General features: G+C 42.2%; 2 protein-coding genes across 3 annotated transcripts; one reads left to right on the top strand and one right to left on the bottom strand.

Moving 5' to 3' along the window:
- Nucleotides 1-724: 724 nt before the first annotated feature.
- Nucleotides 725-16,936, bottom strand: snx9b (sorting nexin 9b). 2 transcript variants are annotated; one of them, XM_076756677.1, is made up of 19 exons: nt 16,618-16,731; nt 14,533-14,619; nt 12,778-12,852; nt 11,650-11,775; nt 10,901-10,978; nt 9,686-9,848; nt 6,992-7,130; nt 6,328-6,412; nt 6,017-6,142; nt 5,799-5,916; nt 5,564-5,694; nt 5,221-5,324; nt 4,999-5,102; nt 4,732-4,809; nt 4,450-4,526; nt 2,974-3,063; nt 2,544-2,658; nt 2,361-2,452; nt 725-2,199 (listed from the first exon to the last, which is right to left on the bottom strand). In XM_076756677.1, exons 1-19 carry the CDS (start codon nt 16,627-16,629, stop codon nt 2,152-2,154), a joined length of 1,848 nt encoding a protein of 615 aa, XP_076612792.1. In that variant the 5' UTR covers nt 16,630-16,731; the 3' UTR covers nt 725-2,151. The 2 variants fall into 2 exon arrangements, with proteins under 2 accessions (XP_076612792.1, XP_076612791.1); XM_076756676.1 differs by lacking the exon at nt 10,901-10,978 and having other exon boundaries at nt 16,618-16,936.
- Nucleotides 16,937-18,476: 1,540 nt separating this feature from the next.
- Nucleotides 18,477-24,056, top strand: moxd1l (monooxygenase, DBH-like 1, like). Its single transcript, XM_076756682.1, has 13 exons — nt 18,477-18,734; nt 18,880-19,026; nt 19,923-20,075; nt 20,310-20,393; nt 21,228-21,383; nt 21,475-21,577; nt 21,809-21,981; nt 22,104-22,192; nt 22,289-22,385; nt 22,520-22,579; nt 22,833-22,954; nt 23,065-23,164; nt 23,405-24,056. Exons 1-13 carry the CDS (start codon nt 18,477-18,479, stop codon nt 23,561-23,563), a joined length of 1,701 nt encoding a protein of 566 aa, XP_076612797.1. The 3' UTR covers nt 23,564-24,056.
- The last annotated feature ends 73 nt before the right edge of the window (nt 24,057-24,129 follow it).

The following is a 24,129-nucleotide window of genomic DNA, read 5'->3' as shown; positions in this document are numbered from 1 at the left end:
AAGGACACTTTCATATAAAGACAATGGTTCAAGTTCTGCAGGAGCATTAAGTTGAAAACTAATATTTGACTCGTGGGTGGAAACAGGAGATAACTCTTATCAGACTGCATACTGTTTATCTGTGGCATCCAGTATGTGTTACTTACATTCAAATGACTTCACGCTTGGGTTTCCACCGACCTTTAGCCTGCTGCAGGTTTGTGTCAATATACTGTAGCAGGCATGTGTTGAGCTGCAGTGAAGTCTGCAGGCCAAAGGACACATAAAAAACGCTGCAGGTTCGCTCTTTAATTATACAACCAGATAATAAAATGATCAGTTTATTGGCAAAATTTTATGGGTGTAGTATGGGAGGAACTTTAAAAAAAGTGCTACTAGCTCCACTGAAGCCCTAAAACAACTGACAAACATGGGACTGAATGTGCTGTCTGCTGTGTAGGACCTCCTCGCCTGGCTACTTCACGCAGCCTACACATCCAGCTGCACCTGATGGGGGCCAGAGCTGAATGTGGGGTAAAAGGGCTCTTTCACCTCCTCCACAAACACACTCTTTGACCCTTCGCACAGGCTACCAACTCATTCTCATTCCAGTCCTTCTCTACGCAAGAATCTGCTGAGGCAAATAAGGGCTTTACTGTGAGTAAGTCGGAGAGTGCGTCGTGTGTCCTACACCATGCACAGACCAAGACAAGGTTTCTTTCAAACACACACAAAGACACAAAGTCCCGATGAGTACAAATCATTATTTAATAAATCAAACAGAATTTCTGCTCCTCTTTGAGTTACACTGTATTGCAAATACTTCTATACATAAAATAGTATCTCAGTGACAAGAAGCACCTGATAGGTCTGATAGAATATATATGTATATATATTTTTCATGTATCAAGTGATAAGAAAACATAGAGCGAACAAGATTAGAGACTGATTGAAAATTGTGTGGTGAAAAGCAAAATCAAAAATGCATACATTATATACTCCATGGCTCCATCCCAAACTCCTCTTATAGTACAGATTCTCACATTGCTGTTACACCTTCATATAAAACACCAAAACCTGGTCAAAAAAGGGACAAATCTTCTTCAGGAGAGTTGGGAGAGAGAAGTCGCATTTGGCACCGCCAGCAGGGAGGTATGAATTCACCGACGCTTAAAATATCATTCATCACACATTTCGCCTTCTCTCCTGAAATGTAAACTGCAGTGTCATGATACGCAGGCCGGGGGCCAACTTAGTCAACCATTTCTCTTTTCCTCAAAGGGCCAAAGGCACGTGAGCGAGTCAGGAAGGAGGTGGAGCTTCCTGTGAGCCTTTGGGGAAGTGCAGGATGAAAAGGGGGCTATGGACTGCCAGCAGTGGACATACAGAGGACACACACTCTGCCTTTGCCAATTCTTCCAAGCCTAGTTCATAAAGCAACGCTGCACTGAAGATGTAAGGACTCTCTCAAATGTTAACGGGACTAATACCATTATTAAAAGGGGCCGGATGTTGGCAGAGAAAAAGAAAGTAAAGCTCTGGTTTGTTGTCAGTGCTGGATTCAGAAATCAGCCCCCCCCTGCTGTCGCTGACTGACAGAGGGGAGGATGGCTTTGGTTTTTGGTGTCAGTACATCACTGTGCAGCCAGCAGTATTGCAACACGTGTAAATCCTTCCATAACATGGAAAAACGGCAGAGTATTGCTTTAAAATTGGCAGATAAAATGCGAGCACGGGTTTGCAGCCATTGCTGAAAAACTGCATCACGTTAGAGAAACTCTGGGGTTTTGACACATGCAATGTCACGATTCACAGCCATAGAATGTGACTCTGTGATGGCAACTTCCTGTATCACAAGCTGCGGACCTTGGACAGAGGAAAGGGTGTGTGTAGATAGTGTGCCTTGTTCTGCTATCATTGCTGGCCCTAAAGAAAAAGCAAACACTGTTGTCAAAGCCTCTTGCACAGTAGCTGTTCACAGCCTTCTGAGAGCAGCGGGCATGAGCTGGCACTGTTGGCATGAGCAGAAGGAAGGAAGAGATGAGGTAAGAGCAAGAGGAAGACAGACGTGAAGTTTAAATTAAAGGGAGGGAAAAGAATGCAGTGTAAGCAAGAATATTTGGGTGGCTTAACTCTCCTCGTCTTGTAGTGCGAGACTGAAGCCCGTTGCTTTCACATTGTAGTGAACTGACTGTGTGCTTGCCTCAGTTTCTCAGCAATCTGTCAATGCAGAAGAAGAAAAACTCGCATGAGTACAAAAGCAGAGGACGGTCACGTGACGGTTGAGTATCTAAGCGCTATGCGACTGCTCCCCAGGTAATAAGGCAACGAAAAGGACAGACTGCAATTTACTGTGACAGGGTTGATAAAAATGCCATTACCGTCTCGTAAAATTTGACTTGCTCCTCCAAGTACAACTGCATGATCCTGTTGTAGTCATAGATGCGGTTGCTATGAAAGTGGTTCATCTCAGCTGTGGGAGACAAACGGGGGGAGGAGCGCGTGAGACAGATACCACATTAAAATAAAGTCAACGCTTGCATGTTTCTGAGTGAGTGTGTTACCTTGTAAAGAGTAAGACATGGTGCTAACTCGTTTAGCCATGGTGACTTTGTCCTGAGGAGTAATTTTACCGGTGGCCACCAGCTTGTCAGCCTCCTTCACCTTGTCTATGGCTGCCTGTAACGCAAACAATGAACAACACAGGAGGCTTCAGTCACGCTGTATGAAGACGTCTTATCTGGAGGCTCGTCTGCCTCCAGATAAGGTGAAGGAGTTTAAAAAGAAGCTAAACGAAAACCTGACGTTCACAAGATTTTGTCTCTTCTGGACTCTGGACTAAAGGGGTCACATGTGTAAGGTGTAACTAACCTTTATGCATCAACTGGTTTGTGTGGTGTGACCCCTTTCAAATTAGTAATGCATAAATCTCCACTCAGTAAAAGCTTTACAATTAGGCTACAACAGCAACTTGAAGACTATTTCCTGATGTACCTTATGGACTCCGATGGTGTCTGGGAAGCATCCAAGAAGACCTTTATATTCATTGTTGGTCTCCATGAGGGCGTGGAGGTCTTTCTTGGGCTGTACAGGGAGCAAAGACAGAAACGTAAAAGATAACGCAACCTAAACTTGGAACAAAGTTAAATTTGAAACAGGAAATAACACATTGATTGGCAAGTGATAAGAAAGAATTCATGGAAACATTACATCACAGGAGCAACTTCTCAAGGTTTAATTTTAACAGCAGTTGAAACACAGAAGAAGATCTCAAGTTAACAATAGATTCTCATTAAGAGACCATGGATTCAGCTAAACAACATAGAACTGGCGCAGTAATCAAGGAGGCAGTAATATTTAGCTGATACTGTATATCCACGTATCCTGCAGAACATCTGGCTATATATAATATCCACCTTCATTCTTCTTTTATGCTTAAATGTATCAATGGAAAGCTGTATGGTTGATGCAACAGATATACTGCTTTGTTTTAGACTCCTAAGATGCACCCATGTGCAGACAATGGCTTTCATATCACTATGCCATTACCATTCACAGGCATCGCTACACTAAAGCCAAGGACGCCACTGACAAAAAGTGTCTGGAGCAGCACGAGCTTACCAGACGAATCCTCCCTCTGGAAGCTGCCGGGATATCAAAAAAAGGCCAAAGTTTGATTTTATTAAAACTTGCAAATCAACAAAAGCTTCAGGAAACACGAGAGGAAAGTTTTCCTGTGGCTTCTTCCTCCACAGATACAGACTTCACGAGCAGGACGCCGGGTTAAAGGGCTCATTAAGACACCACAGCTGGGATGTAAACACTGAGTGCAGGCAGGAAATGTTCACAGACATGGTGAGACATTATGATTACTGTCAGGGTGAACGCACAACAATGCGGTTGATAAACGGGTCTAAAAATAAGACCTTTGAAAAAAACAGTGCAGCATATCCAACATCCCTGCAAGGACCTTTGCTGCATGTTGAGGCAGTGATATCAGGGGCTGTGTCCTCCATCGTATTTTTTACAGCTAAAAATGTGCTCTTCTGAAAACACTGCGAGTACCTAATTACTCTGATAGTTTGTGTTGTCATCAAACTGAGCATGTAAACATGTGAGCACAAGGCAGAGGACTCGCTCTGGATGAAGGGAAGGCTGGGAGAGAGGATGCACCTGCTGGACTACGTCGGTTCATGACCTTTTGTGGCGAGGAAACATCTCGGTAAGCGCCATCGTGGAGGTCGGTTCAAAGAGAACTTTTGTATGAGCCGGACACAGTTTGAAGTGTTGCACTATATGTCCCGCCCCTCCTCCACTGTGATTGGACAGCTGGGTGACGTGTGCAGCCTTTAAGTTGAACATTTTTCTTGGTCGCCATGAAAAACACTACTGTAAAGACGCTGTGCTCCCATTGCAAACAATTAAAAAAACAGGCCCCCTCACAGTATGTTGCACCAGGCTGGTACCCACCTGCTCAGCCACCATCTGAGCGATCTCCTCATATGTCTTTCCTGCTGCTGTCATGGCATCGGTCAGGGTTGACTCGCCTACAGCAGGAGAGGGGTTGAAGTATGTTATGACTGTGTTTATTAGCAGTATCTGTGTGTCACTTTGTTTCAAAACAGACATCCACATAATGAATGACTGTGTAGTTCAATTGCATCTACTTCAGCGACTACAATCATGATGACTACATGTGTTGATGACAGCAATCTTCTGAAGTCCCTCAGAATAACATTTGGGATGTCATACCTTGGTATCCGCTGCTGGTGAAGACGGAGGAGAGGTTTTGGAAGGCTTTGCCGATTCTCTGATACTCCTTTGGCAAAGCTGTGGAGGAAACACGAGACATGAACACAAGCGCTCGCACACTGTGTGAATGAATATTTCTTGAGTTGACAAAACACTCGACATAATGAAGCATTCTTTGATACAAACAGCTATTACAGCACAAAGTGAAGGTGTGGCCTGCGTGTGGTAAAACATCATTTAGCTTCAGCGCGCTCGGTGTGTACGTACGGCCTGTGCATCTCTTCCAGTGCTCGTGGCCCACGGTGAGGATTTCCTTTACCCCGTCATCCATGGCTTTGGTAAACCTGCTGAACTGCTCACATTTCTGTTCCCTGTCACACAGCAAACCACAAGCAGGTGAACAAACAGCTACTAGCCCCACGATTAATGCCTCTGATTTCAGAGCCAGGCTCTTCTCTTCCTCGTTCAGAGTAGTTCCATTAAACTCACACTTCCACAGGATCCAGGTCTGCAGCTTCAGGCTCTATCGTGGAGAAGATCATCACTCCCACCGTCTCGTCTTTCTCTGCTTTTCTCTTCCCCGTCTTCCAGTCCTGCATCAATGAATCACTCATTTTAATTAAGCAGTAATAAAACTCCCCTACCTGAGTTTCAGTGAGTGCAAATCATCTTTACTATGTGCAGCTGTTGAGGAATAAATCAAATGTGCCTTTCATCAAATGGCTGATTTTAGCAATAAAAGCAGGACCTTTCAATCCTTCAGTGATACAATATTAAAAGCACACATTATCAAAAAGCTCAAGGGAGAAGAAGTGGAGGAGGATTAACGCACCTTCTCATCCTTGTAGGTGAGGAAAGTCTGGAATACTTCACTGCTGGAAATAACTGGGTGCCTGCACATCCTGGTCATCCAGCCCTGCAACCGCTCCATACGCATCTTAATAAACTCTTCCTCAAATCGCCCTGGAGCGAACGACAGGATGCACAGAGTAGATTCATTTTTCACGTTGCTGTCAGCAGTGTTTAATCTTTTTTCACACCTGTTGGTCACAGAGCCGGGTGCTTACCTGTCACCTGCTTGTCTGGTAAAGAGGGGATGGGGATGGCTGACCCGAATTTGTCTAGCAGCCTCTCGTACAGCCAATCAAAGTGCTTGTATCTGTGATTGACCGGTCGGTTTGTGTTCTGCAACCCAATAATATGGTTTTATAGACACTGGGACACAACTCCAGCAGATTCCTCAATTACAAGTATCAACAATAAAAAATTGTTCCTGGACACTTACACTGGGTGTGATTTGGTACTCGATGTAGCTCTTGAGGCCGTACATCTTTGAGCCTTTCTTGGGATCAGCCACCACACATTCCAGCTGAGTCTCTGGGTAAGACCACACCGGACCAACTTCTCCCACCTGAGCAGAAAACAACGCTGCATCATATGGCATACAAACATGGGTTCACACAAAAGCAAAGGGAGGAAACCATGTCAAACCATGCTGTGATACTTAGAACTTATAACATCTGCAAAAATCTACCTGAGCAGTGACTGACTTGTGCTATGACACAGCATGCTGTATTTAGTTTAGAGGTAACCTACATAGATGGGCAGCTTCTCTTTGCCTTTAGCAAGCTGCTTGCATAGGAGGTAGAGCTCTGGACCAGACTTGGAGAACCCAGGAAACCTGTTAAAAGAGAGAAGACTTTTTAACTCTGCCACCTTCAGAGTCAGAGGACTTTCTGATGATAGAGGCAGCTTTCTGAGCGGTTGTGGCCATATGTCAACCACAGCTATCAAATTACTTCATCAATGTCACAATCATTAAGGGCTTCCTGTGGTTTTCAACTTCTAGTAGCGTTCTGGTTTTCTTTTATGTGAGATGAAACACATCCCTGCCAATGGTTTCACACACGGGTTGTAGTGATGTTCCAAGATATGCAGCAATGTGCCATCAAATATAGGAAAGAGTAAGTAAACAATGATGTAAATCATGCAGGTTTCAAATTGGGGAAAAAAAACACCTTTGTAAATGTTCAATGAGGAATGAAATGCATTCAGTGTGTTTATTTGATCTCAAGGAGACACACTGTAACTCCACAGGGTGCCTTTCATGATAGGTGCTGATTCAAGCAAAAAAGGACTAAATACAGTTTATGTAATTATGATTATAAAATATATTTAGCTTTAAAGCATAGCTTGGTCCAAACAAAGACCATTCACCATGTTGTTGTTGTCCATGAAGTGTACTGCCTTATTGTCTTACTTGTTGAGGGAGATTTTCATTGAAGATGCGTGAGCTCCTCCTCTCTGTATTGCTCCACTGTCTCCAGATTCTGACTCGACGTAACCTCCAGTAGACTTCATGTCATCCCACTCATCATCCCACTCGTCATCCTCTGCTCCTGAGGGCAGATACAGGCACACGTGGTTGTGATTGAAATCACAGACACAGAAAGTCCATGATCCGTTCTTCAATAACCTTCTGTGCAACGTGTTAATGTACAAGTAAACTGGAGAAGATGAGTGAGAACTCACAGCTGCTGGGGAAGATTCACTGATGCAAATTCTGCTCTATTATATAAATAAAACACCAGCAGGAATGGACATCAAACGTATTTGATAAAAAGTGTTTGTTAAGTCAATTCTTAAGTCAGACTGATATCATCTAAAGTAGATATAATGAGGAGCATTTTAATGCATCGAGAAATCGCCCATTTCTTAATTTTGGGTTTCTTATTTCATGAGTAGCAAAATATTCTGCTAAGTCTGACTCTGTGGTCCTAAATATTGATTCAGAGGAGATTTTTCCTGTGGTAACAGATGCAGTTGCACTAGCTTGAGGGAACGCAGCACTCACTATAAACTACCAGAAACATTCCTGTAATTTAATGACGTGCACTGGAAACAAATGTGTTGAGCATACACAGAGCACTGCTACCCTTGCTACAAACAAATGAGTTGCAGAGAGCACACTTGGTGCAAAATCATTTCTTGCGTCTGTAAGAACAGAATAACATCATTCTGTCAACATGAGGCTTGAAAGCACACAGATGCAGTTTGTAGTCTGTGAGGCAGAAGCAGATCTCTGAACTTGGCCTGAAGCAATGAATGAAACTATTTCCACATACACAACAGGCAAGTTAGGAAATCATAAGTGTGTTGCTGCATCCGTCCGACAAAGCCACAGCGCAATGACTGCACAGTTGGTCAATAGTGAGTGAAGAGAATCAGATTTTTCTGACATTTGTGTTATCAAAGACAGAGAAATGTCAGAGAAAACAGCATGTGAAGTTGGCAAAACTACAAAATCCATCATTAAGTTAAAGCTAGCTGATGACATAGCCGCTGTTAGCCTTAGCTGAAGCCAAACATAACTATACTTTTCTACATGTTTCAGGTTACTGAAACCTGTTCTGTAGTTTAGTATTGTACATTGCATGTATCAGATGTACAATATAATCCTGTCACGCGTCACAATAAGGTTCAAATATAGTGTTAATATCAAGATGCAGACTGAAAGCCTCACACACATGCTTTTAAGACTCATTCCCCTAAAACTATTTGCTGGAGCCTGTCTTCATGAGCACTTATTGCCAGTCCACACACAAAACGAGGAAACGCTTCCACCAGGCGATGCATGCGATACCTGTGTAATCAATAAGGTAAGGATACGGGTAGATGTCTTTGGCAAGAGAGAAAGAAAGGAAAAGTCAGTTAATTCCTCTCCTTGACATTTATTCCCCCAGTTCTCTTTCTACAATAACAACGGGAGAATTTAAAAAACAGGTCAAGTAATTTGTCCTTCTGAGTCATGTGTGAGGCTAACTTTTCCACAGTCTGGCAAAAACAGATCATGACTCGATCGTCCTGTCCACATGCTGGACCATCTGTTTGGAGGGACTGGCCAGAGACGGAGCAGAGGCACAAATCACTGCAAATCTGGAAAGACTTGGGTGAAATAATCATAATAAATACTGGATCAAACTACCTGGAGTTCCACATTAGAGGGTTTGCCATATATTCTGAAGGTATATCAGCTGAAGCAGAAGGAGAGGAGACAATATTCTGACCTGAGTGTTTTATTTTCTATTATGTAAGTCCCATCTGGATCTCTGAGGAGGTTTATTTCAAGAATATTTTGCCAGGACAACTTGGCCAATACTTCATTATGAGAAACATGGGTTTTGTAATCTTCTGGGTGAACAGAAAATGTTGGTTTCGATCAAGATTTTTAACAACAGTTGCAGCTAATCTTATTCTTGTCAAGCATTCAGGATGTCTTCCATTTTTCACCCAAACAGAGACCTTTTACCACTAAATGTGTAGCATCTACTTGTGTGAGAATCCAGACCCAAGCATCCCAACACAAACGCGTTTCACAAGCCACATAATCTAACTGCTAACATGACTTTGCTTAATTGAATTAATTGATGAATTATGCTCCAGCCTCCAGAGGCCTGAGCAGGAAGTCTTTCCAGAACGACCCCAGCCATATATATCTACCACACTTACAGCTTAAACAGCAAATTTTCTGCAAACAGTGAGCTCAACTGTTCAGCAACATAATGATGCCAGGAGCTAAAAACAGTGTGTGACCTTCACGTGCCTGCAACCACATTAAGACATCACAGCGTAGAGTCTCAGTCATCTGTTTTTAGCACAACATTTTTTGTATTATCATATGGCACTTCAGAAATCTGGTAATAAACTTCAATGATCCTGTTACACATCATACTGCAAACAAATACATTAACTTCAAAGCAGAAGCACTCAGCAGCATAGTCCTCATTTCCTGATTTAAATCGTCCTGACGTTTTGAATAGCAGCAGTGAGAAGTGCAAGTACAACCACAAGAATGAAACTCACAATTTCTAAATAGAAAGCACTGATTGTACTGTACTGTCACACTAAGTTCCCAAAATCAATCATGGCGGCTAACTGAAAAGCTCTTTCTTACCTGGGCCCTGGTAAGCCTGAGGATGGCCCTGTGATACGGAGCTCCAGGGGTCCGCAGCACTCTTCCCAGTCTGGGTGCCCTCTGGATTGGACGCCCAGTTGTTGTTGGAGCCCCCCGAAGGGTCCGCGTTCCACACCGACCAGGGATCATTACCATTACTAGCCTGGAAGAGACGGAGAGTGACAATGTGAGAGACGAGAGAAGCAGAGACACGAAACAGCGAGTGTGGAGCGGAGAGAGAGAAGAGGTCGTCCAGTCTGTTTAATGAGAAGCTGACAGGCGTGTTAGAATAACATGCTTTTCCAAATACATGATGCAGACCTGGCCCCTAACCGGGAATCTGTTTAGACAAATCAACTCGACTCTGACAGTGTAGTCTGTAAATGCTGCTCAGCATATGCAGTAACAACAAGCATCATCAAAAAAAGACACATGCTAACAATAATGAGTGGACACAAACACACACAAACATTACTGGTCTTAAGTGCATACTCTTTTTTTTTTTTAAGTACATACAAACTGAAAATGCAGCTACATGCCATGCTTGCAAGGCAGACCCATGTGTAGACTCCTATGAAAACTGGTATGGGCATGCAATAGAGTGTACGTGTGCCTTTTGTAGGTTGCAGTTAGCTTAACGCTAACCAGGGTCACTGAATACACCACATAATGCACAAAGACATACAGGAAAATACTGTAAATGAGCCAGCAGATTCAAAGAAACTTGCTGCAAAGACATTGGCACAATGAACACAGCAGTGCAACAAGGAAGAACGTCTTCCAGCACCTTCATATACAGACAATATTTACAACAACAGTCAGTTAAAATGTCATTGACAAAAATTTTACCATTTTTTGTGAGATTCTGATCATCATCTGGAGTAAATGTTTGTGCTCTGGTCTCATGATTCATCGTGTGATTAGTCAATTATGTGTGATAAACGAAGATCTTTGTCTCTGATCTTTAAGCTTTTGAAGTTTCACTGTGGTGTTGATTCACACAATCGAAATAAAGGGTGTGGGAGTCGATTGGTGACGTGTGGGCGTGCGTTTGTGAACGGAGGTGAACGGAGAGGGTGAGATCATGCTGTCTGCAGGCAGTAGGAGTAGGAGGGGGATTTGTAGGCTTGGGGCAGAGGACGGGTGAGGGTGGAGGCCTTGGTTTCATGCAACTGGCCTCATCCACCAACCCCCCCCCCGCCAAGTGGTGGTTACCTCATCAGGGGACGAAAGGTAGGGGGAAACTGGGGTGTCGGGGGTGTCCGGCGGGGGACTTAAGCCCCCCGCATCCACCTTGAGGGGAAAAGAAGGTGACATCATCACAAAGCGCCGGCAGTGAAGGCTTACACTCAGCAGGGGATGGGTTAAGGTGATGCTGGATATACATGTGTGTGTGTGAGTGGGTGAAAAGAGACAGCATGAGGGATGATGGCTGACACATTTCCTGCTCTGACTCAACCACTCACTGTGCCCAAATTTCTACTGATCCAGCAGTACGCTCACATTCGTGGAACTTCCTGCCTGCTAACGACAGAAGATTTCGCTGCACTCGATTTCCTCTTGACTCTGTTTTGCTCGAGCTAAAGCCTGCGCCGGTTATAAATGACTCGACCACGGTGGATATCTTCCACTGCAGCTGCTCTCACTTCTGCATCTCTCGGGTTCACACATGCTGCACGAACGTCAGTAAAACTCTCTCATCGCTCACTTCTGCTTTTGGCTTTTTCTTTAACATCACCGCGTCACACGTACTTTTGAGTGGGAGAACGGGAACACACGGCAGGCGCGTTCTTCTTGGTACTCCTGCAGGTGTTTCCCGTTACTTCCCCAGCACTGGTTTGGGCTGCTGAATTTAAAGAACTTACGGTTGTATATTAACCTACTGCACTGACTAAAGGTCAGTAAACCGCCAACAAACAGGCATCTGATGTGATACACACACCTTCATTAGGTGAGTGCATTACCTGGTTTTGTGCAGGTGCTGACTGGGGAGCGTAGGCATCAAAGATGGACAGGTCTGAAGACGCAACATTTCCTAAACTAGGTGCTGTGGTTCCTGCTCCTGGGAACGATGGAAACTGCTTACCGAGCTACACATGAAAGGATAAAAGACAGAGGGAGAGACAGAAAACAGTCGTATTAGGAGAACACATCCAGATATCCCAGCGTGATTTAATGGCTTTTAAAGGTGCATTCTTCTGTGGTAATGTGATCGTGTCTCCTTGGTATTCCCTGGCTTTGCAAACTGGCTTTTTAACATTCTCCATTTATCTGAAGTGTTGATAGCACTGGCTGGCGACACTTAAATTTACACATTTAAATCTGTTTTAAAACTTCTCAACATGAGGACATACACATAATCCTTAATGCTATTTTTTTTTAGAGCTGAGCACCTTGTTTTTGCAGATCTTATTTTTGCCAGTAGAGTGCACTAAAATTGAAAGCAGTTGCATGAGAAACATGTGTCCTGGTGTTTTTCATTCGATATTACATAAGATACAAGTGCAATGGTCATCAGTGGGTTTTTATGACTTGGAAACCAAATCAAAACTGTCTGGGGGCAGCTGGAGGTAACTTAAGGTCAGACAAACACACACAAGCAGATGGAGAATATCAACGTCTCTCTTGTACACAGAGACTCTAGTTTGTTAGATGCTGCAGCAACTGTTGTTTAGAGCGACGCAGGACTGTCAAAACAGACTTCACTGACTTTACTTTTAATCAAACTCTGGGTCTCTTTCTGAATGTCTTCAGAGTGAATCATATCCTCATGATGAAGTCAGAGTTTCTGGATCAAACTGGACACACACACACACATACACACACAGACACACACACAAACACCCTCATCAGCAAAACCCTGAAGGAGGCACATCCTGTTGTGATTTTAGTTTCGAGGCAGCACCACAGTCTGCAGCGACTGCCGACACATATCGCTGTCAGTAAAGACAAATATCTAACTGACAGAGGCACTGAGAGGGTGAAAAGTTAAATATTTGGTTATACTTTGATATAGACAGTGCATCTTGACCTCAAGGCCGACGGTCTGCAGGATAATGTAATAGCCACCATAAACTCAGTGACTGTCTTACCTCGATGTAATCTTCTGGCACCAGTCCAACATCCCCTCTGGAGTTCTGTGCTTCAATCCAGCCGCCTCCAATATTCTGAAACAGAGTGAGACCCAAAACAGCATGTTAGCACTGATGTCCAGGACTGCAGAGAGAAGGTGTCTGCACCACATGCACTACACTAACAACCAGGCAACTGAGGAGAAAAAACACATTACAAGGAGAACGTATTTAAATGCACTGCAGAAACATGATTTAACCCACATTGATATGCAGTAATCAGATTTGTCTTTTTGTTTCCACAGTATTTTCGAATGATGCTGGAAAAAAAAATGGAGCATTTGGATGATAGTGAGAGGATGGTAAAAATAAGAGAGTGAACTGTGTTTTGTTACTGTGCACGAAGGTCTATTAGTTATCCATGGAAACCCAGTTCAATACACAGAAAAACAGCAATACTGGTTTAAAGTATGTCCATTTAATTGATTTGTAACCATGCAGTGCAACCAGCTCTTCCATCACATGAACAGCTAATTTCTCTGCAAACCATTAAATAAGAATTCAGTAAAACTACAACCCTCTGCAAGCACAGTGCATTCTCCCATCACATGAGCAGCCCACACTACTGCTAACACTACTGCACTGTCTGAGCTAAACTATATTATATCACTGGAATGAATATATTTCAGATTTTTATCATATTCCAGCAAACAGTAGCCGAAAGCAAAGCCCGCAGTTTTTATGTTCTTCTGCTGGTTTTTGCTAGCTGTTAGCACGTGGGATGCAGCTTGCCTGAGCATGCTAACAGAGGAGTTTTAATTTATTTCCATTCATTCTTGTTAAATGGGTTTTCAGTGATGCCTGCTCGTGATCTGGTAAAAGGTTTGCTTCTATCTGCACATGACAGAAACACAGGCTGAGCAAATAACCCCTGTGGTTCCTCTGTATTCTAATGTACTTCTACGCTGAATATATCTGTGATTTTGCATCTCTAAGCAGTGTTACTGTAACTGTGCTCCTCTTCATTAGTTAATGAAGTTAAGGAAACCATTCACAAGTCATTTAAGAATTCAGGTCAGAGCAAACAGCTGACAACAGCCAGGTTACTCAAGTATCTGTAAACACACTGAAATCTCCCCGGACAAATTCCTCCTCAGTGTATTTAGAGCTGAAAAAAGATTGTGTTTCCCTCATACAGTAGGTCCCGATTGGCTTTAGACCGACGTTGATTAGAAAACTATGTAGGTCAGCACACAGTGAGTGACCTTTGAACCACTGGCGACTGGCTGTAATGACATCATGTTTGCTCCAAGTCTTTTTTTCCCCTTTCATCCTTCCTTCCTCTGTGTGAGTTTATGGCACTTTTTATGGACAACCTGAGATCATGTGAGTTTTGGACAGTTAGTTTTCGATGACAATGCTCCGGAAGAGTCAAATAAAGCTGAGGATACAACACATTAAGCTATTATAGCGAACTAACACTAGTATTTTAAACAGAAAATACCACCACTTAAAATGTTACTTATTAGAAAAAAAGATATATTCGTAGTGAGGCACCATTTAAACATTTAATCAAGATTATACCAAAATCGCAGTAGGGCCCTGTGCAACATCCAAACCACAGGAGCAATTAGGACCAGATCCATTCTGAATAATCAGCTAATGCAAACTACATCAATCCAAATACAAAAAAAAAAAAAAGAAAAAAAAATGGAGCCTGAGATGGAGGGATCCTGCACAGAGCTGGAGGGTGGAGGAGTGCTGGTGCAGATTTACCTGATTGGTGATGGTGACCGTCTCGCCTTCTTTCACCGTCAACTCGTTGTTTCCAGGCTCAGCAGTGAAGTCATATAAAACTTTTGCCTGCACACAATCAAGAGCAAAAACACACAAGCCTTGCTGCGTTGATCCACGGACACATTCATGAGACAAGACACACGTGCACACACATGCCCATGTGCACGTACACACACGATAGCACCCTCAGTGTTATAAGTCTTATGGAGGGATATTAGCGTTTGGTGAAACTGGCCAAACTAGTTCTTCTGGGTATATTATGCTGACTCTTGACTAGGCACCAGTATCAAGTAAAAACAAGGCCAGAACCATCAGCTTACCTGGTTCAGTTTAACACAGGAGCCAGCAGTTATTCTGACCCACATCTACAAATCTGCCCTCCCCCCTTGGCCCCCGAAGGCACTCACACACACAAATACACGCAACACTGAGAGGCAGCAGAGTGAAAACTATTCTATATATGACTTCACCTTTCACAGTTCACTTCATGTCTGGTTTTTATTTGACTACCCAAATTCACGTGGATTGCGTGTTCCTATCAGCACGTCACATGTTGATACACACATTACACAGCGGCCAACTAACTATGTAACTAACTTGTTCATTAACCAGTGAGATGGAATGCAAGGCTTTCTTATTCTTCCCTGAACAGAGATCTATTTTAGTGTTACCTCCCAGGAGACAAGGAAGCTGGGGGACGATTTTAAACAGGAACTTGTGAATGTTTCTGGCCGCAGCCTCAGCTCTGCTGGCTCAGATGTTATTTTTACGTAGTGAAAGCACTTTGTTTCTGTTGTGAAGTCAGCCCGGGCCGGGATGATCTACACCTTCCTCGATTGATGGCGTGGTGTGGTGTGATCTGTCGTCTGCAGGAGGAGGGGGGAGGGTTCCCTGTGCTCACCTGAATTTTGACTTTAAAACATGCACCAACGAGCACGATTTTGTGACATTAAAACTAGTCTGGAAGTCAATCATGGTCCAATATAGGGCTGCAACTACGATTATCTTCACTGTTGAATATTTTCTTGATTAATCAATTAGTTGTTTGGTCTATAAAACGCCAGAAAACTGTGATCCGGTTCTCAAAGCCCAAGAAGACATAATCAAACATCCTCTTTAGTCCACAACCCAAAGACATTCAGTATACTGTAACAGTTGACAAGTAATTGATTAATCACCACAGCTCTAATCCAGTATTGAAACTAAAAACCTCTAGTATGCATACACCAAGAACGCAGTTTCCAGTAAAGTATGAGACATCTTGCGTGAAGCAGTGAAACATCTGAAACGAACAATTTTTGCATATTCATAGATTCTGTATGTTTCAAAGACGGAGGAGGCGTGAAGATAATTTCAAGAAAACATTTTTGTGTGTGTGTGGAAAAACCATGTCACACAAAAATTGCCATTGCAAGCAGAATATTTTTACATGTCATAAAAACATGTTTGGAAGGGGGTATTTAACCTAAACGTGTAGGAATCTGGAAACAAACACAAAATTAAATCAAAATAAGCCTGAGACCCACCCACCTATTTCCTGTTACTATAATGGCAGTACTCAAAGGCTGCTAATTGCATTAATACTACAGTAACTCATAATAAAACTATCTGTATTAATAGTGATCATTAATGAAGACAATCACTCGTGCACAGACTGTACTGCATCAGCGAGCCGTAAACACTACATTTCCCAGCATTCCGCGGAGGTAGAGCTGACCCGCACTGGGAAAGGTAGTAAAATGTCACAAGACGCTTTCTTAATGAGACACATTTTCCATGTACAGCAAAAACACTCGTGTGACATTTACTGAAAACGAATGAGTTGTAAGCGTCCATTAAACGTCTCTGAAGCAGAGTATTAAATGTTTTTGACTCTTAATATGAAGCTTATCGAGCGAAGTGTTCACCGTGAACTTAACGTTACTGCGAGAAACTCTCAACTCCGTCCGAGCTCCCACAACCATAACCCGCATTATTCACAAAACAGCAGCTGACAGTGGAAACTGGTGGAGGTTAAACAGCCAAGTTGACGTTAAATGGGCCTGGAAAAGCTGTGTGACTTACCTTTACCGCCATTGTCGCAGCATTGATCAATCATTACAAAAACAGGCCCTGCGGTTTTCAGGATTTCCAATCCTCAGCTGGACATTTCCCCCCGCTGCTTTTCCACTAAAAGCGAAGGAAACTCGGTAATAACTCCTCCCGCTGTAAAGCCGCCGAGCCGCGCACTTTAACACATCACTAAAAACAGTTTGCCACTTAAAAGCTGAAAAAACAAACACACAAACAAACACGGCAGGAAAAGAGGCGGTGGGAACAGACTAGCTCCAGCGCGACTGTAAGTTTGCAGCGCGTACAGAGCCGCTGACAGCGCGGAGGGAGTGACCTGATCCGCGGGGAGAAACCGGAAAGGTAGGCTCGGTCCGGCACGGCCCTCCAAGACCTGACGAGTTATTGAGAAAAATAACATAGACTCAGAATCTGGCTTAATTCAACTAAAAAGTAAGCAAAAAAAAAAAAAAAAGGTGGAACGCAAATAATAAGTAATTTAATTTAAATTCATAAACCAGAAAAAATGCAACTATAAATCTGTTAATTATTATAATGATTACTGAAACAATAGCAGCAGTCAAAGTGCAAATATGCCTTGTGAAACAATAACAGTTTGACAAAACAAAACAAAAAAAGTAACTTAAAATCGTAATCTTAAGATTTTTTTTAAACTTTAATTAATCTCCTAATTATTTCTTTGATGGTTTGTAGGATGTTTTTCAAAGTACATAAACTATGCTCGGAGCGAGTTCTCGACAACATTACGCTTATTTGGTTTTATTCTGATGCCAAACAATAGTTAAAATGCCGGTGTATTATTCTAATTACAAGGCAGCTTCTGTGGTGTGTTTACTGACAACGTTGTTAACAACTGGCTGAAGGGAGTGACCCTGGCTTTATTTATTATGCTGCAGTCGGCCTCTGCTGGGATCAACGTGCTATTACATGACAAGCAAGGCCCTCACTGCTATCTCTGTGGCCTGGGGTGGATGCATGCACCTTTCAGTGTTGGTAAAATCTTTCTAATAAAACCTTAAAATGTTACTTGTTTGCATTTGAGAAACTAATGGAAGTTGACACACTTGGAGCGGATCAAGGTGAAGCACTTGAAAGGCAATGAAGTGTAATAATAATAATAATAATAATAATAATAATAATATATTAGAGAATAAGAGTGTATCACTGAAGGCAATGTTGAATTACTAAAATTGTACTTTTCCTTTAAGTGCTGAGGGTCTGAGTACCATGCTCAAAGGATAATCACACTATTCACATTCCTATAAAATTGTTTTGGATGTGTTTGGTATATGAGAAGGTGGCAAAGAGAGAGACAGGGGACAAGAGGTATTTCATTTTGGCCGGAGTCAATATATCGACAAGCTTGACTCTGGCTAGAATGAGAGGTACACCTTTCATTCCTGCTCCCTCCTCGTGACCTCCTCATATATCAAACACCTGAAGCCGGCAGTGGTCTCACAAGAACCGGTGGAGCAGGTGGATCTCAATGAGGGGGGGGGCATATGAATGTGTAATCATATGAAAATACTTTGAGTGGAAGGCTGGAGCTTCCTCTGCTTTCACATCAAAGACAGTGACTTTGCAGATTTAACACTGAGAATAAGCTTTTGAAGAAATCCTTGAATTTGAAAGTGGAGTTCAGCAGAAAAATCTGAATGTGATTAAGGCCACAGCAAAGTAATAAACGCTATGTGCTACTCGACAAGGGCAAGTGCTCCATGACTGAGCACTTTTTGCCTGTATCACCTGAGTTCATCTAGCAACGCAGGTGTGTCGGTGGAGGGTGGGAGGGTATTTGGCTGCTCTGCAAACACTGAGCTCAGTTTGAAGATCTTCACCTTCACAGAGACATCATGCGCTCCCTGATTCCTTTGCTCTACCTGTTCTTCCTTGCAGGAGCATCGGACCACACCATGCCCTTCATGGAGTACCTGGACCAGAACCATTTGGTCTGCCTAAAGTGGGGCTTTGATAAGCTGGAAGGGAACATTACATTCGAGCTGATCGTCAACACAACAGGCTGGGTGGGCTTTGGCTTCAGTCCGAACGGAGGCATGAAGGGCTCAGATATCATCATGGGGGGACTTGGACCTGCTGGAACCTACTTCGCAGTAAGCCATCACCAGATATGAACTACTACATGTGCAGCACTTTGTTTGTCTCCCCCATACCTGGATTGCTCTAGAAATAACAGGAAAAATGTCTTGTGCTGAACTATTCTGTTTGACAGCAAACATGTGTCTCACTGTCCATTAGGATTATTATGCCACAGGGAACTCCATGCCTTTGGTGGACAATCAGCAGAGCTACACACTCCTCTCTCTGAATGAAAGTGACGGTCAAACCATCGTGACCTTTCAGAGGACCATCCAGTCGTGTGATGACCAAGACGTCCACATCACTGTAAGACATTCGGATCGTATCTCTAACTTTTTACAGGATATTCTGCACGTGTGGTATTAGATGCAAAGCTGATGAGCAGCTGCAGCAGTATTGCACGCGTAAAATATCAACTTCACTTTAAGTAAAGATAATTTAAAAAAAAAAAAGAAGGAGAAGGAGTGACCACTGATGCAAAGGTTTACTTGAGTATTCAGCGTTATATCCAGTCTTTTATTTCATGCTAAATCAAACTGAATAAATTACAAAACTGGAAATTACCTCAATGTATATGTCAGAAAAATCTGGAAACAAATGACAGTATCAAACTGATGAACCGTGCTCTGTAAAAATGGTGGACCATCACCCCATCTTGGAAGCTGCCGTTGCCATGGCAACAGTAACACACCAACTCATTGCACCTCAATTAAACTTTGTTTGTTGTGTCACACCATGGATCTTGAGCCTTAATCTTAATCCACTCTTCAGCGTACGGCTCATTATTTGAAATGCTACCGTCTTTTGTATTGCTGATGTGATTCTCCACGCAAAGATCAAGTTTCCTGCCTGTATCCAGGTAAACTCTATTATATGGATTCTTTTGTTAAGGTCCTTTATCTTGAATTCAGGTGTTTTCAGATATGAAGACAATGGAAGCAACAGAAAGAGGCGCACGAGATTTTGTTTTGCATTGAACACTTGAAATGCTTTATGTCACTGGACATAAAACCCGGCTGTATGTGCTGACATTTGTGGTTACACAGTAAACTGCAGAGTAAAAACATTGAAGTTTAGGAAAGTAAAAGTAAAGAGTGGCTTGATTTTTCAGGTTTGCTAATACAGTAACATACATTTTCCTCCAATAAAGCCCTTTCATGTTGTCTTTTGTATCCCATGGGTAAATATGTGCTCTTTTATAGGCTCAGCCCATCAAACTGATCTATGCCTACGGACCAACAGATGACATCTCTTACCATCAGGCCCGTCGAGGCACCAAAGAAGTCAACCTGCTGAACTACATGACCAGGACGACCTTAACCAACTTCAGCTATCTCAATGCCACAGTGGATAATGTGAGAATACCTCAAACCAGTTATGACAATGATAGACAGCACGTTCTTGTGGAAATTGGGGGAAAATTAGTGGATTTGTTTTTTATTTTTTCACCTGGTAGCTCACTCTGACAGGAGCTGGAACACCTTGCAGTTTGTAGATTTATTGTTCTCAATGTGCACTTTGGATGAATGGATGGAAAGAAATGTTCTTCTTCTGACACCTTTATTTATTTATCTGTCTATTTTTTACAGATCACTGTTCCTCCCAGTCAAACCTACTACCACTGCAAGGTCATGAAGTTTCCAACCTTAAGTACAAAACATCATATATATCTGGTAATCATCCTTTCTTCTGGTATTTTATTGACAGTCTAGTATGTTTATTAGAAGCTGTGGCTTAAAACTCTGTCTTGCACAGCTTGTGTGTATTGTGTATTGTGTATATGTGTATATTGCTATTTTGCAGACCCATAACTACATCTCTCAAGATTTTATAAAGAGTAGTGTAACAATAGTTTTTTTTTATTATTATTAATGCTGTTTATTGCTGCTCTGCATGACTGTGGTGCTGAGCTGTGTGTTGCTCTATGTGCTGAAATGGTGTTTGGTGTGTTACTGTCCTGGTGTCTTACTGTGTCCTCGTGCTCTGCATGGTCTGTGTCCTGCCTTGAGAATTCCTGTCTTGCCTTTGTTGCTGTCTTTATGGCATCTTATTCTCTTTGTTATGCACATTTTAGCACTTTATAGATTTCAAAACATTGCGCCGAACGACCAGAGCTGCAAATTAGCCAGCTGGCTGACACTGGCACAGTTACAGAAATGTGGATTATGTGTGTTGTCCTTATGAATAAATTAAAGCAAAGAAATAAAACCCTTTTTTTCTTTCGCTCCTCAGTCACCTTCAATCAAAAGCATTAAGTTAATGACATTCCTTACATGGGATGTTTGATTTACACACCATAATACTGCCTGGTTTTGAGTGGATTGGGGTTTCTAATAAAAGTACTTAGAACAAAAATCATTGATGCTGGAATAAGAATGATGTAATCCAAAACTAGTCCCATACCTAAAAAATGAACATAACAATGAGCATGATTTTCATAATCATTTCAACCTTAATTCTTCATTATTTAAACCTTCTGTACTAACTGTCCTCTCACTTCCCCTCAGGTTGCACCGGTGATTGAGCACCACGACATTGTTCATCACATGCTTCTCTACCGCTGCCCTTCCTTTGTGACGCAGCCCTACGACAAGCCGTGCTACATGGGCGACATCGGGGATGCCTGTTTCACTGTGGTGGCTGCATGGGGAGTGGGAGGAGCGGTGAGGGAGACAGCATCCAACTCTGTTGATTCATTTTGTTGTCTGTCATCTTCAGTGTGTATCCATGTCAGTGTTGTGCCTTAAAACTCAGGTGTTTGAGCTGCCAGAAAATGCAGGTATTCCTGTCGGAGGTGAGGACAGCGATACCTTCTATAGGCTGGAAATCCACTACAATAATCCCAACATGGAAACAGGTAAATACTGTAGATCCTTTTCATACTGTATTGTACACCTCTAGTTCTTGAATTGGGATATTATAATGTATGTAATATTGGTTCGAGTTTAGGCATTTATTCCAATTCTATGAGGGATTTAACTGTTTAAGGAATGGCTCGTTACATATTGTATGAGCAAAGTACTGGAGTATATGTATTTTCTTTAGTCTGTACATTCTGTTCATTCAGTATCTGTCTCTCTCTGTACAGGCAGAACAGACAGCTCAGGACTGAGACTGTACTATACAGCCCAACTCCGGCAGCATGATGTGGGCGTCATGACCACAGGTCTGCTGCTATTTAACCATCTGCAGTACAACATCCCTCCAAAAGCCTCTCAATTCCACACCTATGGAGTGTGCAATACCAGTATGATTTCTCAGGTCTGTAGTGGTTCAGTATTGATTCCAAACTGCAGCAGTGGTTATTACAGAAAACTCAAGAGGTCTTTTTATTGTTATTGTTTATGACTGTGTTCCTCGTGTTTTTTGCTTTCCACCCCTAGTTTGTGAATCCTTTGCCTGATTTACAAGTATTCGCTGTGCTGTTGCATACTCACCTGGCTGGGAGGAAAGTCAGAGTTGGCCACTACAGGTAAGAAAGAGAGATTGGAGATTTGGGGACTCTTTCACATATCTGGCCTCCATTTCCAAAATATGAGTGCTCATTTCATACATCTTCTCTATGTAGAAATGGAACACAGATTGACTTCTTGAGCTTGGATGAAAACTATGACTTTGAGATACAGCAGATCATTAATTTGGGAAACATCAAGACCATCAAGCAGGTACGTATGCATTGCCTCCATGCCCATATATTATGCCCATATGTTACAAGACTGTTGTTTGGGAACGTATGAGTTGTTTGGGCTCTATAGTGCTCTATAATTTATGATGCCACATTACCTGTCTCCCATTACAGGGTGATGAAATTGCAGTAGAGTGCACCTACAATACTACCAATCGCACTAAAGTCACCAAGGTGAGTTAATACTGTGTGATCTAATGTCATTGCCCTGTAATGTGCTTTAAATCAAATCAGCCCTGCCCAAGAAAAACCTAAAAAGAAATGCAAGTAACATGAAGACTGCTGAAGATGTGTGAAATTCAATGTAAACCTAATGGAGGTGGACACATTAACATAAGCGCTTGTATTGTTTAGTGTTATCCAACTGAGAAGACTTGAGAATCTCATGTCTTTACTACCTGCCATGTTTCTTGTTTTCCTCCTTTAGATGGGGTTAGCAACCACTGATGAGATGTGCCTGGCCTTCCTCCTCTACTACCCTGCAATCAAGATCTCCTCATGTATTAGCCATCCAAATACAATGCACCCATTGATGAACACAAACTCCCGGTAAGAACAGATGTAGCCCTCCATAGATTATCATTATTATATCTGTGTTACATACAGATATAGTGTCATAATATGCTCTCTTGAAGTAGCTCTCTTTTAATCTCGGACAGGACGTCTGTGGTGACCACCATGTCAGACCAGGATGAAATTGCTGAGTATGAGAGTTTGTTAAAGGCCGTTCCACAAATCCAAATGGCCTCTGATGACAAAGTAAGTAAGAGTCTGAATTATTTGATTGTGTCTTTGCTTTTCTACCTCCAATCAACTCCACCATCTACCTAAGGATCATGAAGACAAGGGTCAAGTCTTTATTTGTCTTCCGATGCAGTGTGTGACGTTTAAGCTCAAGTCAGTGACAACAAAAGAGGCTTTTCATTGTCTCATGCTTGGTTTCTGCAGTATCATAAAAGATAGCTATTTCTACCTTATGCCATCTTTTCTTTTTCACAGAACCACTTTTTATTTTACGAAACTGGTTTTGTCAGAGAGATGATGAAGACACCAACTGTCACTTGTCAGAACAACAAAGCGTCAAGCAGACTTGGCACCTCTTGGATTGTGAACCCAGCAGGAATCATACTTTTGCTACTCTGGATTGCAATAATGTAACGTGGTTGTATTTACATCAGATCCAAGCCATTGAAATCTTGATAAAGGGAGGCACAGCTGATAAAAGCTCTGTTGAATCCAACTGAATCCAACATTCAGCTTTACAGGACCGGGTGTGTAATGTTTTTTATGTTTTCATTTTCTCTATTCATAACATCTCCTTTGTCTTTGCTATTAACTGCTAATCACAGATTAGATGTCATATTATTTAGCAACAGTCATCTTGATTGTCATATTAAGATTTATATTGCTGTCTTACTTTGAACTCATGAAAGCACAAAATGCTTGGTCATATGTGTTTGGAGACAAGTCAGTGAACAGCACACTCAATTTATACAGTTTTAAGGTAGTTTGATTTCAGCTTATATAACCAAGTGTGAACCTTAATTATACCATAATACCTATAGCACTATAACTTGAACATAAAGATAGAAATTCAGATATCAGTAGCTTTATTATTTACATGTTTGTTACAAAATGACATAGACTGTGAAAGAGGATTTTAGCGATATCGCCTTACTCTACATTATATCATATATTTCTCATGTATTCTCTATGCATATTCC

The sequence above is a fragment of the Chaetodon auriga genome, chromosome 18, assembly GCF_051107435.1.
Source record: "Chaetodon auriga isolate fChaAug3 chromosome 18, fChaAug3.hap1, whole genome shotgun sequence".
In the NCBI taxonomy this organism is placed as follows: Eukaryota; Metazoa; Chordata; class Actinopteri; order Chaetodontiformes; family Chaetodontidae; genus Chaetodon; species Chaetodon auriga.
This window is presented reverse-complemented; position numbering and strand designations above follow the sequence as displayed.

Excerpts from the sequence above, each read along its gene's own strand:
- snx9b (XM_076756677.1), bottom strand. Across the intron at positions 7,131-9,685 it reads TCAGGCTTACCAGGGCCCAG|GAGCAGAGGATGACGAGTGG; the intron begins GTAAGAAAGAGC and ends ATCTGCCCTCAG. Across the intron at positions 5,325-5,563 it reads TCACCTACAAGGATGAGAAG|GACTGGAAGACGGGGAAGAG; the intron begins GTGCGTTAATCC and ends TCATTGATGCAG.
- moxd1l (XM_076756682.1), top strand. The coding sequence starts at position 18,477 with ATGCGCTCCCTGATTCCTTTGCTCTACCTGTTCTTCCTTGCAGGAGCA. Across the intron at positions 19,027-19,922 it reads ACCAAGACGTCCACATCACT|GCTCAGCCCATCAAACTGAT; the intron begins GTAAGACATTCG and ends GCTCTTTTATAG. Across the intron at positions 21,384-21,474 it reads CATGGGGAGTGGGAGGAGCG|GTGTTTGAGCTGCCAGAAAA; the intron begins GTGAGGGAGACA and ends CTTAAAACTCAG.